At 39.9% G+C, this 16,636-nt stretch overlaps 2 protein-coding genes across 3 annotated transcripts; both read left to right on the forward strand.

Annotated features, from left to right (window-relative positions):
• Window positions 1-604: 604 nt before the first annotated feature.
• On the forward strand, window positions 605-3,647 carry LOC108667878. Its single transcript, XM_018154977.2, has 4 exons — window positions 605-653; window positions 1,458-1,861; window positions 2,104-2,820; window positions 3,083-3,647. Exons 1-4 carry the CDS (start codon window positions 641-643, stop codon window positions 3,287-3,289), a joined length of 1,341 nt encoding a protein of 446 aa, XP_018010466.2. The 5' UTR covers window positions 605-640; the 3' UTR covers window positions 3,290-3,647.
• A 7,055-nt stretch (window positions 3,648-10,702) lies between these two features.
• LOC108667882 lies at window positions 10,703-16,573 on the forward strand. 2 transcript variants are annotated; one of them, XM_018154979.2, is made up of 8 exons: window positions 10,703-11,230; window positions 11,960-12,011; window positions 12,352-12,556; window positions 13,206-13,393; window positions 14,042-14,138; window positions 14,695-14,794; window positions 15,478-15,642; window positions 16,304-16,573. In XM_018154979.2, the coding sequence occupies exons 1-8, from the start codon at window positions 11,052-11,054 to the stop codon at window positions 16,494-16,496; spliced, it is 1,179 nt and encodes a 392-aa protein (XP_018010468.1). In that variant the 5' UTR covers window positions 10,703-11,051; the 3' UTR covers window positions 16,497-16,573. The 2 variants fall into 2 exon arrangements, with proteins under 2 accessions (XP_018010468.1, XP_018010470.1); XM_018154981.2 differs by having other exon boundaries at window positions 12,355-12,556.
• The last annotated feature ends 63 nt before the right edge of the window (window positions 16,574-16,636 follow it).

The following is a 16,636-nucleotide window of genomic DNA, read 5'->3' on the forward strand; positions in this document are numbered from 1 at the left end:
TCTCTGGAAGATTTCTTGGGTGTTTATGACGACGTTGGTGTTTGTGAAATAATAATAAACTTTGGTATATTGGTTGAGCTTAAAACCAATGGCATACTCTTCTCTGCGGTGTCAAAACATTCATGTTTTAAAAATGCATCGAGCGTTCATAATATAATTTTCGTAAGTTTTACCATCCTGTCCCTACAACTTCAAATAGTTGACAATTCCTTCAGCCCAGCATTTGCAAACTGAGCATTCAAGCGTCGCTCTCGTTAATTCTGTCATCGTGGCATTTCCTTTCACATTTTGCTTGTTGTTTCAGCCTCGGTACGCCCAGATTCTTCTCGCAAAGAGGTTCCCGCGAACAACAAAATAATTGAGCATACTTCATTTTGAAAAATATCGTTCGTGAAAGTAGTCTATCTTCTAATTCAAAGTGTTTCCAAAGTGCATTTATGGTCTTGCATAGAACGTATATAAGTGTCAGTCGTGACCAAATGAAGTGATTTTCTTCCACTTATTCTGGGAAAATATTCCCGTTGAGCGCCTGAAGTTTAAAATTCCATTCTAAACTTTGTGTGTGAGTATTTATTATTATATGGAACATTTCACTTCACGTCGCTGTGCCAGACCTGCTGCCACTCGCAATTTGGTTCCAATGTGTGACAACGGTACGAACTGAACAGTTCACTGAGTTCCTATGATATTAGATAATAGTTTTGCAGCGTTTAAATGCAATAAAACGGGTCTGAACTATAGGGTTAATGAATTTTTTTGGCTCCATCAAGGTTGATTTCTGACCTAAAAATACCTGCATGATATTAAACCAGCCTTATTCTTGAAAGCGCATATTGAATCATGAACTTGATTGAAGAGTTAAGAGAATAGACGACAGATAAGACTCCTTGCAATTTTCCCTTATTGGTCTCCGTTGTTGGCGACTGCCATGTAAGCAACCTGTCATGCGAGTCTTGTAGTTTGTCACGGCTTTACACTATTAGAAAAAAAACGGTGAAAAAACGGTCCCACTGGCGTTCTAGTGGCCGGTCGCCCCGTAAAAAAAACTGTTTCGCCGTTTTTGTCAGATGTTTTACGGATTTATAGTGTTAAATTAGGATAAAAAGAGGACAAGGTGTTTCTTTTCACGTGCCGACCGGCCACTGGAACGTCGATTATAGCGTTAACGGTAATTTTTATAACAGTGCACTAGATTAGGAGCAACATCTTTCGCTTTCTGGTCCTTTGAACGCCGTTTTCAGCTGGTTAATTCTTTCTTAATTCGAAAAAATTTTAACTTAATTCGAACTTTGGCACCTAAATATCATAAAACTTAGTATATTAATAAAGCCGAGTATTATTAACTTGACTCAAGCATTGGAGAGAAATAAATGAGCAATTGAAGAAATACTTCAGCAACAAGGGGAAAACTTTGAACTTTGCTTTTATCTGTAGCTGAAGGGGTTTTTACCTTACAGGCCCTTCGCCGTACGTACAATCCCCGACAAAGGTCAAGGCACGTACTTTCACGCCGATGGCAAGAAACTGCAGCGACAAAATTAGGAGCGATTCGGGGTTCTGTAAAGCTCTGCTAACTCCAGAGAGTTCAGAGCCTACATCGCACCATCTATGGAAGAGTTCAAAGTTTTCAGAGCTCTGTCTTGGGGAGAGTCCAGTGATTCCGTGCTCTCTTCGGATAAGTCCAGAGCCTTGTCTCCGAACTGAAGAAAAAATTGCCTCTGGAACGGCTAAGGTGTCCAAGGAGAGTATCTTCTCTCAAATCATTGCTCAACAGAAGTTCGACGGTTCCTGGCTACTGGAAGACTTGGCAAAGATTCTCGAGTTAGCTCCAACGGATCTCCTGCAGGACCACGAATTACAAGTAGGAATGCGGAAACATTTCGGTAGGTATTGCACCGTTCTTGGTTCTTGGGCAATTCGAGCTGGTAATTTTTTGATTGTGCGTCCAAAAAAATAAGTAAGAAATCATATACTTTCAATTATTTCCTAATGAAAAAATCCAATATATATATATATAATATATTATTGGGAATATTATCTATATTCCCACTATAATGGGAATATATACAATATTCCCAATAAGTGTTGAGCCTTGTTCATCAGTCGGCTGGCGTCTGCTCGTTGGTGACGGCGCTGGTGGTCGTGCTGCTGCAGGAGTGTTACAGCGACCGCGCTCCTGAGTGGGGCTTGCTGGTCACCAAAGCCAAGAACTTCCTGACGCGCGAAGCTGTGGTGGAGCTGAGCTGCGCCTCAGGAGTGCTCTCTCGCCACACGGCCTTCGTGGCGGTCGACCAGGACGGCAAGACCGTCAAGAAGCAAACCGCGCCTCCGGTGCAGCTTGAGCGCTGCGGCGCTTTGGGCGGCGTGAGGTACCAGCCTCAGAGCCTTGCTTGTGCACAGATGAAGATGCCAGCCAGTGCCCAGCAGAATATGATGCCAATGCGAATGGCAAGAGGAATGTGTGGGCCACCGCAAGTTGCTTGCTTCGCAGCGGCACCGGCCTGTGACATGATGGTGTGTGAAGATGCGATGGCGGATGACGCAGCTTTTGAGGAAGATGACGACGAGTGCGATGGATTTGATAGCGCTGTCCCGTGCCAGCTGTCAGGAGGACGAGCCGCACCGTCTCTTGCCAAATTCCATGGCGATGCATCGAATTTAAACGAAGAGGAAGAACTTGACGCCGAAGGAACTGAAGCGCCGAAGGAAAAGATTTTATCTCAAATTATTGGTCAACAAAAGTTCGATGGGTCCTGGTTGACCGATGACATAGCGTCCATTCTCCAGATGGCTTCAGGCGATCTTCAAGATGACGCACAAGTGAGTTTTTTTTACAATGAATTAACGATTTGAGTGCAATCCCTTCTGTTAGAGCTTTGGGGGCTGAAAATTTATCTTCCGGAGTTCTTTTCCAGACAGGGTTCTACTTTCATTCATGACATCCCCATGATTACTTTTAGCTTTAGGCATTTTAATTCAAATTCAGGCATTAATCGCTGATGCTTGATATTTCTTCTTGAATAAGTGTTGAACGAAATTCTTCGATCCCAAATCGATAACCAAATTTTGTATTCTTTTTCAGTCCTCCCTCCTGGTGACGGCGCTGGTGGTCGTGCTGCTGCAGGAGTGTTACAGCGACCGCGCTCCTGAGTGGGGCTTGCTGGTCACCAAAGCCAAGAACTTCCTGAAGCAGGGATCTGCTGGGGACATCGACGAGACCCTGAAGGCTGCCAAGGACCGACTTGATGCTCTGCGTGCCAAGTATTCTGGCCACGCTGTCTTTACGTAGGGAATCTTTACGTACTAGGAGCCCCCAGTACGTAAAGGACTGCAGTAGAGGCCCTGAGAGGAGACATGGGTTGGAGTACCTTCAAGGAAAGAAGAATGAGAGCAGTTTTGAGGTATAAAGTGAGACTGGAGCGAATGGATGATGAACGTTGGGCTCGAAAGATGTATATGTGGAACATGAAGGTGAGCAAATGGGCACGCAGATGTCGGGCAGTGGTGCGTAAGTGTGGCATGCATATGAAGCATGGGTGCGCCAATGGCCCGCTGGGCCAAAGGACGAATGGGTGGTGGCAGTACGGGGTGCGGTTGGGATAGAGTGGGATGAAAAAGAGTGGAAAAGAGAAATAAATGAGCGAGTGAAAGACTATGGGCTGAAGGTATGGAAGCAAGGAATGGAGGGAAAGGACTATCTAAGACTGTATCAGATGAAAGCGATGCCAAAATATGAATGTATGTATGATGGTAGTAGAGGTGGGGGGGGACCTTCTGTTTTGTGTTAGGGCAGGCGCGCTAGGTGTGAATGGACGTACATACAGGTGGAATGAAAGGAGAGAAGATAAATGTTCTATGTGTGATGGGGATGAGAAGGAAACTGTAGAGCACTTGTTGATGGAATGTGGGGCGTATGAGAGAGAGCGTCAATCTATGATTGAGGTGATTCTGAATGAGAGAGGTGAGACTAACGAGGTGGGGCATGAGAGAACAAGCGAAGAGTGGATGGCAATAATTACGGGTCTGTCTGAGGGAGCAACTACGGCTATGTTTGAGAGTGTGAAGAGATATTTGGAAAACGTGTGGAGGATGAGGGAGAGGAGGAGGATGATATGAGTGGAGTCTTGATGAATGAAGGGTTGTGAGAGGGGAGGGTAGGAAGACATATATGACCGTGCCGAATTGTTTTAGCACGTTGTTTTACTTCTTTGGGATTGTCAAATTTTTATATTTTTTCTTAGGACAGCTGTGAATATGGTATATTTGAACTTTTTTGTTAACATAAGAGTGTGAACTTTTAATTTTTTCGATGCTAGTAAAAGTTTTTAGGCAGCGTGTATGACCGATTTAAAGGTCGTGACCGTAGGTCACCACGCACCCCAATTCCAATTCCATTAGCGTAGAGGACCGAAGACGCGAGCCTCAGCTGGTGTCCGAAAGCGGCTATTGTTCCATTGTACGCCGCGATTGGCAGTTGGTTACCATCATGTTAAATGAAAAAGAAAACAATGATGGTATGAAACACGATTTAATTGATTTGCGTGTTAATCGTCTTCATCATACAGCGGAGTGAACAATAAATCTTACATTTGCATGAAGTCTGTTTCTGGTTTATTGTTATTACGTATTTTATATTTACTTTCATTCAGATTTTCTTTCCACTTCTACAAATAATTTATGTAGTACAGTATTTGCCTCCAAACTCCGTTTACCTTGGATTTATCGTAGAACTGCTATCGCTATATTTGCACACTCCAATCAATGAGCCATCGGTCGGGTATGTTTTAACCGCAGATAATACATCGTCTATGAGTGCCTTTGACGGGACTAACAGAGAATATAAATATGAAATATAAGTACGAAGCTGGATAAACAAATTTTAAAATTCGCATATGTATTCCTCAAATATGAATGATAATGCCGTTTAAATTGGTGTGAAGAAAGCATGATTTGGGTTGGTAACTTTTTTCCGTATAAATTTTCTCAGCGATATTAGTATTTCTAACGAGTAGAACAGAGATAAAGTCGAACATATTGAATGAATTTGGGATCGTTCGGCATACTTAAATCTTTTTTCCCGATCCATTTATTTTATAATTTTGTCTCACAACCTCTTTCACGTCTGTTCTCTTTCTTGTTTTATATTTTTATAGATTATAAATGTTATTTTGTTTTGCTTCGTATATTCGCTTATTGAAATGATTTTACTTGTTGGATTTGGAAGCTCTTCCGTAAGTTGAAATAAATATACTTCAAAATAAATGCGTTTGAATATCGACGTGGATATTTTTCATCTCGATTTTATTTAATTGACAATATCGGGTGGAAATAATTTTTAATAATATATCGGTGTCAGCTTAGAAGATTAGGTGATTATGACTCTCGCCAATTCTGAACATCATAGTATTTTTCACAGCATGCTGCAGGTCTCAAATCCGCAATTCACTGCACTAATATTCACTGTAATGAGTTTGTTCAACCGCCAGGTATGACCGGCCACATTGTCGTTTTAGAAAAATAACTTTTCACAGTTGGCTGCTGCCATCAAACCCACAAATCCCTGCTCCAAATTTGATTCAATAAATTTCAACCAATTGATCATCCTACCGGTTGCCCTGACATAAACTTATTAAACCATTATTTTTTGTACACCATCGCTTCATACAGTTAGTTATTGAATGAATTCCATAATTCCACCAATAGATGAAATATTGAAATCTTTCACACCGATGTGTCTAGAAAACTTTTGTATTCAACGTTCTTAACAAATTAAATGAGCTCAAGGAGTGAGATTTCATAATGTTTTCAAGCCAAACAAACTTGCAATCGTTTTCGAATTTCAGTTGTAGCGGATATATAAGTCAACATCTCCGTCTCGTACAGTCGGAACTCTGGAGTTCGGAAGTGGGAACCAATAAACCAATGTCTGAGGCGTGAAGGAATGCTGCCCGCCGCTGGGAGAGAAGAGTCACTTGACCGTTGTCGAAAGAGAACGTAAGAGAAAGTGAGTTGAGTTCACTGCGAAAACACGTGGGTCATTTGTGCGCTCTTAAAAGCAGAGAATTGTTCTCAAAGGTTTTGCATTTCATTGAAATATTCCTTTTTTCAAAGTTGATTCATTGTTATAAGGAACACTGTAACAGTAACACAACTGTCTGCCTTGCTGAAGTTATTTCTATTCTTGAACATTGAACAGGATATGGTAATAATGGTATTAATTTTAAAGATTTTAGTATCAATTAAAATTTAAAAGCTCTTTTTCTAGACTATAGGAATTATAGGATTAGGACTAAAATGAAACATTTTGGTCAAAGTTTTGACTTTGAGTTCAGCTGCTAATGCTGGTGGGAGACTGGGAGAGGTGCAAGTGTGACTAATAAGAATTAATAGTAGGTATCATAGTGACAAACCAGAGATTTTTTAGAATCAGTTCATTTTTAACTTACTCATTTACCCAAGATTTAAACCAATTTCTTATGTATGATAAGGCTGGTATCCAGGATACTTTACTGGTCTACTTATGGGACTCAAAAATGAACTTGAGGGTGAGTATAAAAAACTCCCTGCTTTGCCACTATGGTAGGTATAACAGTGGTCAGTGGTCAGTGTCCAAATCACCAAATGTAGCATCAAATATCAATAGGCTAATATATGTACATGTTTGTTATTGTTTTGGCTGAAAATGAGTAGCTATTACATCTGAAATTTGCTCCATTTATAGTAGGCAGAGTTAGATTTGGGACTTGGCCACTATGCAGAGGGTGGAACCGTGGATGCAGCGTCGCCAATATATGGATTTTTAAGCCCAAAGCGTCGCCGGCCATTTTAAAGATGCGTCGCCGGATAATTTTTAATGAAAAGCCTTTTACGCTGAGTAATGATGAACTATTTACAAGCCACAAACTTATTTACAAGGTTGCATGCACGTGTTACCTCAAATAACTAATTTTACTCTAAAAACAGTCCGATTGTACAGCAAGTGTCAACTGAACATGTAAAACATTTTGGTCAAAGTTTTGACTTTGAGTTCAGCTGCTAATGCTGGTGGGAGACTGGGAGAAGATGGGTGCAAGTGTGACTAATAAGAATTAATAGTAGGTATCATAGTGACAAACCAGAGATTTTTTAGAATCAGTTCATTTTTAACTTACTCATTTACCCAAGATTTAAACCAATTTCTTATGTATGATAAGGCTGGTATCCAGGATACTTTACTGGTCTACTTATGGGACTCAAAAATGAACTTGAGGGTGAGTATAAAAAACTCCCTGCTTTGCCACTATGGTAGGTATAACAGTGGTCAGTGGTCAGTGTCCAAATCACCAAATGTAGCATCAAATATCAATAGGCTAATATATGTACATGTTTGTTATTGTTTTGGCTGAAAATGAGTAGCTATTACATCTGAAATTTGCTCCATTTATAGAAGGCAGAGTTAGATTTGGGACTTGGTCACAGCCTCACAGGGCAGCAGGAGCCAGGAGGGTGGAGGCACAGCCCACAGGCCTCTGGGCAGAGTGGAAATCTAAGATTAGAGGTTCACTTAAAAAAAAGTGTTCTGCCTTAAAAAAACGTTCCAGGCAAGTGGCAACTAGAAACAGGTTTGCAGGTCGCACGGTGCAATTACATATCAATTTTAAATTACCTTGGTAATTTGAGTTTTGTGAATGCCAAACTTAAATTAGAGGAGCGGCTTGCAGTCGCAGCCTCCTTCAGACAACCTCCCACGCTGACAGTCTAGATAACACTGCCTGCAGCAGTGCAGCTGCCAGCTGCGCAATGAAGATTGCACTCACAGCAGTGTTCGTGNATATTTTCACCCTATCGTTGTATGTGCCATGACTATTTAGATTGATTGACACATTATTTTGTTGCAGAATGGCAGCCAATAATCAATATACATAGGAGATAAATGTATGTTTTGAAAGCGAAAATATTAATATATATTTAAGGCTTGCTACTGAATTTAAGGCTTTCAACCCTTTTAACGCGTGCAGAATTTTTTTAAGTGTTGTCTACCTTATTGTCCTTTGTTTATAGTCCGTTACATCTATAGTCCGCGACTGGTGCGTAATTAATTCACCTAACAGTTGTGAAGTGTGTTGATTGCTAAGTGCTGTTCAGCCTGTTATTACTCCGAATAAATATTCAATGTTCATTGTTGTTTGTGTTCAGGTATATTTTCAATCCATGTACTCTAGAAAAAACATTTTATACATTTTTTATTGTTCAACTTATGATGATCAGCACTACTCCTTATTTTCATTTGATTAACACAGGTGCAATGTTACTTATTACATTCAACTTCATATCATTTCATCTCGCTCTTTTGCATGAAAAATCATTGTTGTTACCAGAAATATATCCTTTTAACCCTTTAGCAGGCAAGCATTGAAATATCCAGAAATTAAAATTTCAGAAATCATTTCAAGAAAGTAAGAAGTGTTATACAATATAGTATTTATCTATATGAATTTTTGCAAATTTTGCCTATTGAAGGTTTAAATTGCACTTGAAGAATTCAATAAATGTGATCAGTACACAAAATTTTTCTTTATAATTAAAATTCAGTTTATGCAAATGAAAAATTAGAAACATAAAAATTTAATTTAATTAAATTTAATCAAGTTGCCAAAATAAATAAATATATATATTGATACTTCCAAATTTTGAAGAAAATGGGGAAAGAGCGTCAATCCCATTGTCCAAGTCAAAACCTTCATTTACATGCTCATATTTCAATTTGTAGACTTTGCAGCTGGTGATGCTATAGATAGAACGATGGTCAGATAATTAGGGATTGACTGAGGCATTATAAAAATGCCTCAAAAACAAACAGGAAGCCGTGGTGAGGCTTTTTGTGACGCGATTTCAAGTGATCATATATGGTAACTTGCCCGTGAAAGGGTTAAAGTGAGAGTTTTCAGGAACAACTTCTTGATATTCCAATATTTGCTTGCGCGCATTACCAGCCGCTTGTCGATGCTCGAGGAGATCGGTGCTCGTAACTGCGGTCTTCATATCCTCTACAGACCTCAGCGCTTCTTTGATGACTTTTACGCCACCGGCACCCCATCCCAAAAAACCGGACTGCCAAGAGGAGGTAGAAGGACACAGATAGCAATGTGCGCTTCGGGCTATCTAGCACTGCGTCGTTCACGCTGTCTTGTACGTTGTACGTTGTTCATGCTGTCTTGATGTGCCATCACACAAGACGTGAAATACCAAGAAGAGATAGCATAATGTCACCCACGTTTTTTTAACGGTGTACCAACTGACGCGATATGGTACCAGGAAACCAATGTTATAGTTTTGCATGTTCCGGCTCTCCAGAAAGTAATAGTATCATATAAGCCTCGTTTTTTCAATGCTATTATGCAATCTTTTCAATAGGATGGGGTGTTGCTGCTCCGCCGTGCCTTCTTCTTGAACGAAAATTTTATCAATGCAAATCTTTTTAAATGATAAACCGAAAAAGCTTTCTTAAGTGTCAGCGCATGACGCTACTCAGGTTTACCTTCTGGTATGCCTCTTCGAAAATGTCAATATCCTGTTCAAACTTCCGTTGAACACGTTATAAATTATTGCACTCACTATTAGACTAGCACGTGTCATCGTACGTTAATTGTATTTATGAGTACGCAACCTAAACCGAGATGACTCACGTCAGTCACGTGGTTCTGTGATAATGTTTTAGAATAAATATATTTGATTCAATTCGATCGTTAGATCCCATCGATCCCTACGTAGAGCCCGAATCATTGCCATGTTCCGTCCGGTTATTGCTCAGCGCATAGTTCAGTTGCAGGACAACTGAACAATGTTCACTTGCTGGGCAACTGAACTATGTTCACTTGCTGGGCAACTGAACAATGGTATTTTATTTTATTAGAAGTTCTTGGACTGTGGTCCGGGGCTGGTCATTTTATTTGGCGTATCACGGATACCAGCCAAACTTGGGCCAGCAGCGTTGGCAGGTAACTCAATTGCTAGCTGTAACTCACTGAGACAGTTTGTTGTTTGTAGACAAAAAGCTTAACTCGACTCGAGTCACGAATGGAGAACATGATCGAATTCCAGAATATTTTGAAGAATCTGGAGAGAATTGTTCGATTGTTGCTTAAAAATATTCGGAAGCAATACTTCATGTCAGCTAAGAATTCATCTTCCGTAGATGAAAATTTCTAGCTGCAGGCGAAACTTAGTCGTGAGAAATATCTGTAAAATACGTGAGTTTTTTTCGGCTCCAGATGTCATTACTTGAGTCAAGGAGGTTGTGGCACGAGCGATCGTTGGAACTGACAAGCTGACTACGAGCGACAACCGCAAAAACAGGAGCTCTCGTCGATTTTGTATTAAATATTGACTTATCATTGTGCTTCAAATCGGTGAAATCGATCTTTCGTTGGGTTGCTCGAGCAAAGCTTGGCTACCAGGAACTAAGATCCTGTATTGGTAATCTCTCACCGAGCCCCGGCTGCTCTAATGGGTAAACAAACGCATCCACCGCAGCAATTTCATCACTCATTGGCGTGAGAGGAGGGATATACAGTGGGGGGAAATAAATATTCGTACACTTGAAAAATCGTATTTTAATGTATGTAAGTACACAAACTTAACAGGAAAAGTGATTTAAATTATGTATAGAGAGGCATAGTATTCAAAAAGTGATTGCTGTCCTAGTGTCTGGGAAAGAGGATTCGGGTTACCTCGCCTCGTGACAGCGATTTAATTAGCAGTAGATCTGCTGTAGACTGCTTAACTTGTCGAGGAGGATATTCAATCGGCCCTGATTAAAGCAGCTTTATTGTATCGTTACGTGAGTGCCTTAAATTTGATTCTCTAATTTAAAAGTACGAATGTGATTTTCATCATGACTATTTTCTTCCTTACTAGAAGGCAGATGTACTGAAAAATATCAAACTCTGCGTGTGATTTGCCGCTTATTCAACTTTTGAACAATTTTCCCCTTGAAACTTAAACCTTTAGGTTCTTATGCCCGGGCTTGCGAAGAGCTATGCACGGAATTACGAGTTGCTTCATTAGGTAGGATGTTGCCAGCCAGGATCAGAGTGCGGGTTAGGGGACCTGCTCTGGTCCATTCCCTGCCGCCTTGCTGCCGGCGTATCAAATTATCCGTGACGTGCCCTGAGCCTAATGATAACAGCGCCAAGCTTATCGTCGACAGCTTCAGGTCTTCCTCCACGTCTGCTGCTACCGAAGTCGAGAAGTGAGTTCGCTCTAATGTAATTAATTAATTAAAGCACAAGTTTACCGAGAAATGAAAAGCAAAGAAAACTCCAAGGAAGTTTACCGTATCTTCAATGAAAAAGTTTCAATCAAGATAAGGTAAACTTTCTTGACATTTTTTTTTTTTGGCTTTTAAAATCTAAGACTTCACTTTTGTTACGGTTAAGGCAGCCTCGAGGTAACGAGACGATAGCTGTCCTTTTGGACCCGAATTCTTCAGATCATCTCGGCATCAAATATTCCGTTTCTTTGTTGATCAACTTGCTTGTTCTCAAACTACGGCAAACATTTTTGTTCTCGTAGGACGAGACTCTCTATGTCTATCTTGACGTATTTTTAGCATAGTATGTCTAAATTTCTTATTTATTCGAGTTTGATTCAAGACCAGAGAATAAGTTTCATCGGTTATTTTTTGTTAATTTTTTCAGCAAGTCGAACAACATTTTTTCTTTTGCTCAATGCGTCTTTCAACTTGGTAATTAATGTTGATACAATTAACACCGTGTTAATACATTAAAAATACCTTTCAGCAACCTTATTTTTGATAGGCCTGCATCACCGCCAACGAAAAATATTGTTCGACTCTCTAGAAAAATATATATCGATAAAATTTATTCTCTGGTCATCAATAAGACATGACGTATTCAGATATATTGACGGTTTTGCAAGTGTGTTAATGATGCTCTCCATCTTCCTTCACCTGCCACAGGTGCGTTCAAGTCTCCAGATACTCTCGCCTCAAGCAACCGATTCCTAAGACGGTGAGCGCACGTAGCTCTTCATTATTAAGTTTCATTTAATAATTTATTTCTTTTGGAATTCGAAATGTAACTGACGGGTTCATATGCACGGTTTATACATGAACACACACTTTTCTTTGACTGCCTAATATCGTGATGCTCCCGTAAAAATTTCACTACTTCGCTGGACATTGGAGCTAATTTTCTTCGTTTTCTTCATATATCTCAGCTTAGCATTGACTGCTAAGCTGAGTATTTGTTTGACGTGACGTTCCTGTAGTAGAGCGTAGGTTCCCTAAATGTAATGTTACTGCCTTGGTTATGTTTTATTCCAAGCCTGAAATAATTACATTTATTTTAGCAGAATATATCTCCGGGGATGGTGATCAGTCACGTCCAGGACGCATTCGGGGCGACTGAGTCTCAATGCTTGCAGTTGTTAAAGTCGCCAGAACTGCTGAGGCTGAAACAGAAGAAGCTGCTAGACACCATCTCCATCATCAGAGACAACGACATCTCACTCAGCCAACTCATGAGAATCCCGTGGCTGCTCACACTGAGTCCAAGTGAATTGTTAGAACAATCTTTATGATAGTCTAATTGTCACCACCGCGCGCACTCTGCGAGTATTTCATATCTCTTCTTAAAGTATTCCATTTGGCATTTTCTCTTAGTAGAGGCTGAATCCTTGAATTAATCCTTGCAATTCTTAAGTTAAATACTTGGATTGAATTCAAGAGAAGCGGACCTACCTACTCTTTTTCTTAACAAAGTATCAATTTCTTAAGCGCTGCTTCAAGGCTTGAGACGATGTGAATTTTACATTCGGTGTTTGATTAACTGACTTTCGATTTATCAACTGCATTTGCATCGGCAAATCCTAGTGAATCTCTTTAATTGCGGGACCTCATTGTTAGTTGATCTTATTGGTGCTAGTTTGAACTTGTCAGTATAAAATAAATACCCTTGACAAATTTCTATTCGTAATTGTATAAGAATATTATATATACATGCACTTGTTGTCATCACTTGTCAGTGTTGGAAGTAGCCTACAACACTCACTTTCGACACTCCATACTTCAAGTTTTTCGTGTCATGCAAGTTCTTTGTGTCATGTCACCTAAACCACACGCACTCCATCACTATATACTATAAGTTATTCGTGTAATATGCGTCTTGTGACCCACGAACTCCCCTTGTCTTTTGCTTGGCCAGATTACCTCCGCTGGCGCCTGTCGATGTTAGTGGACGATGCGTTCATGTTCCAAACGCCCTCCGACGGCGCCGGCTTTTGCTGCCTCTGCGTTCCCTCTATCGGGAAATTACGAACTCAGTTTTACAGCGAGCGTTACGAGATTTCTGACCACAGGAACAGGATATACTACATGGCAGACAGACTCAAAGTGAGCCTAAATTGTAAAACCCAAATTGCACATGTGACACATCGCTTCTGTTTCTTTTGTTCGTAGATTAATACTAAATATTGTGTTCAGTAGTGTATTTGGTCAACACATTTCTAGAAGTTCAATAGAGTTTAACGTTTTTTTTGCATTTTATTAAGATCAATGAATCGAGAGCGGTTTTCTTCAACTATCCACAATAACTTTTATAGTTAGAGAGTTATCTAACTATGAAAGAATAACTTTTTACAATAACTTACAGTTGAGAGCAGCGATACCAGTCAGTTGTAGATGTCCCAAGTTACAAGGCAGCAAGAACAGTTAGTTGTAGACGTCATAAGTTAGAGAGCTGCGATACGTATTAGTTGTAGACGTCCTAAGTTGAACAAAATACTAGTGATACTAGTCACTTCTAGACGACCTAAGTTAGTACATTGCAGCGATACCAGTAAGTCCAATACGTCCTAAGTTAAAGAGCAGCGACGTCATAAGTTAGAGATCATCGATACCAGTCAGTTGTAGACGTCCTAAGTTAACGAGGCGACCTTCCTCGTGAGGATTGGTCCAGCCGCCAGGTCCCCTGTTCAGTGTTACTTGGACAGCAGGGGGGGGGGGCGCGTGTCCCTGTTGATTTGAATATGTCTGTTACAGGTGAGTGTGCCGGAAATGTCTGAGGCTATCGCTCAGCCCAAGAGTATGAACGTCATGCCCTTACAACGCGTCCGTCAGGTCATCGATATGCTCATTAGTAAGTAACTGATTAAAACGTGACTATACATTATTTATTCACTGTGCTTTGTCGAAGTAAAGCGTTTGCAGGCTCGATCGACCAATAAATACCTTCTAAAATTCACTCACGAGCATAAACTAATTCATTTAGGCTGTGGAAACAAAGCATTATAATTCATACTATATTATGACATTCATGCAAGAATGAATTTTCCATGTTTCGAACTTAACCCTCTACCGCCGTATATCACTCCCTGGGAACATAACTTTCAACTTAAATTAAACGTAAACTATTGTAAGACGTTTGTACGCAACAGAGAACATTTTAAAGTTGTCGTACGTGGCGGCAAATTATACGTAAACTATTGAGTGTAGCAACCTGAGGACGTTTGTACGCAACAGAGAACATTTTAAAGTTGTCGTACGTGGCGGCAACCATCAGTGCAAGTCATTTTGCGCTCACTAGAACGTATACTTTTTGGGAAGTAGGCTTGTGACAATATTGCTCCGGTTACTCATTTTCCTTTATTTTCTGCACGAGTTAGTTTATTTCATGTGAAGTTTAATGCTTGCAGAGTACCAAGTTCCACTTGAGGACATAGTGAGAGATCCCTGGATGTTCCTGAGCAAACTCGAGCTCGACGCCAGAGTCCCCGATGCAGCAGCAGCACTAGAGTGAGTGAAGTGCGCCTTCACGCTCCGAGAGTTTTGGCTATAAATCCTTTTTTCACGAACTCTAACTAAGCCGACATGCGTGTCGTTATCATGCCTCACTGAAATTGATATAACTGGCTGCAGTTGTTGGAATTGTAATATCAATCATTAATCCTTTAGAAAAACAACTACCCTTGATAAAGCTCAAGTAGTTGAATATTTTTCATATTATCGCGGTATTTATGACGCTAGTTTTTCAGCCACACTTATCAAGCAATATAGACGTCTTCGTCGTAGAGCCTAAAATTTTTTCAATTTCAAAAATCCAACTCGGTTCAATAATAAATGGAAGCAACACGACGCGTATTTTAAAGTATGATACATAGCTGTTGCATTGTGATGTCATTCTATAACCTTCAGTTCATTTGCGGATTTTCATGGAGGACATAAAACATATATAATTGGACATATGCAGTTTCTTAGGACTCGGTAGACATTAAGGCTGGTTCTTCAAACTTTGGGATTTGCATGCAATGCATTGTGACATTATTCTATAATCTTCGGTACATTTGCAATTTTTCATGCAAGACGTAAAATATATAATTCTACTTATGTTTTTGTTTTAGTATTTAGGACTCGTTCTTCAAAAGATTTAGTATTTTAATAAAATGCTAGAGATCAATTCATTGTTATTAACTCTGTAGGTGCATTGCGCCCCGTGTGCTGGAGGTGGCGTCACTGCTGGGCATCAACCCATATCTTCTGGCCGCGTACTCCAGCGACCGCAGAGTGAGAAGATTGATGTCCAGGAAAGGTCCCGTCATCGCCGGCTTGCTGATGAATAAAGGATATTCTCTGCTGCAGATTTTGTGAGTTTACTTCGGGGAATATTATATTTGGCAAGCGCCACTCATGCTTGATGACCATGAGATGATGAGATTATTAATTAAATTGATTTTATAAATAATTACGCCATTTTTAAACCGTATATTTTATCCTAAGATCCAGAGAGGCATTTATGTAATGTTTTCCGTCTACATACAAAATTTTACATAGTTAAATCATTATTCGTTTATAAGTAAATAGTATTTTTGCGAAAGTTTTGTTGAATTTAGATTCAAATGCCAACGCTATTCAAATGCTTCAAAGTTGGTCAAACTTTCAATAATGGATGTCATTATTCTACATGATATTCCGATGTTTAATTTTAAGGATCAATCTAAACGTCAAATCTGTTAAATTTCAATGCCGCATCACGGGTAAATTTTACTTAATGTTTAATTAGCTCAAGTCATAATCAATACATCACCTCGAGTCTCAAGGACTTGAGTCTTTCGAGTCTTTCTATCAATACCTTATAAAAGTAGAGTCTTTCTATCAATACCTATAAAAAACTTCCTTGTTTCGAGTCTCTATCAATACCTTATAAAAGTCGAGTCTTTCTATCAATACCTATAAAAAAATTTCCTTGTTTCGAGTCTCTTTCTATCAATACCTTACAAAAAACTCATGTCTTCTTCTGTCAACAAGGCTGGACACGAGAGTGATCAATTACAAGCCCCAGCGCCTCGCCGAGCGTCTCGCGCGCGTCACGAGTCACAGGACGGCAACGATGAGCGTGCTCTATTACCCTGACCAAGTCTTTGATGCATACTGTCGTAGGATGGAATATGCTCCCACCCTCATTGATGGCTACACTGATGTCAAAAGATCAGCGCTATGATAACGTTCAACTCGAATCATACTCTCCGAGAATATCATTTATTCAAAACTTAATCTTCAGATTCACAAGAAAAAAATATCGCTTTCGGTGTTTCATTTTCCCTGGCAGATTAAGTTTTGCCTGCACTTAGTAGAGGACTC

This window comes from Hyalella azteca, unplaced genomic scaffold, assembly GCF_000764305.2.
Source record: "Hyalella azteca isolate HAZT.00-mixed unplaced genomic scaffold, Hazt_2.0.2 contig8042, whole genome shotgun sequence".
NCBI lineage: Eukaryota > Metazoa > Arthropoda > Malacostraca > Amphipoda > Hyalellidae > Hyalella > Hyalella azteca.

Coding starts and splice junctions, on each gene's coding strand:
- LOC108667882 (XM_018154979.2), top strand. CDS start 11,052: ATGTTGCCAGCCAGGATCAGAGTGCGGGTTAGGGGACCTGCTCTGGTC. Junction 12,557..13,205: donor GCTGCTCACACTGAGTCCAA/GTGAATTGTTAG, acceptor TTGCTTGGCCAG/ATTACCTCCGCTGGCGCCTG. Junction 13,394..14,041: donor ACATGGCAGACAGACTCAAA/GTGAGCCTAAAT, acceptor TGTCTGTTACAG/GTGAGTGTGCCGGAAATGTC.
- LOC108667878 (XM_018154977.2), top strand. Junction 1,862..2,103: donor TGCAGGACCACGAATTACAA/GTAGGAATGCGG, acceptor CTTGTTCATCAG/TCGGCTGGCGTCTGCTCGTT. Junction 2,821..3,082: donor ATCTTCAAGATGACGCACAA/GTGAGTTTTTTT, acceptor ATTCTTTTTCAG/TCCTCCCTCCTGGTGACGGC.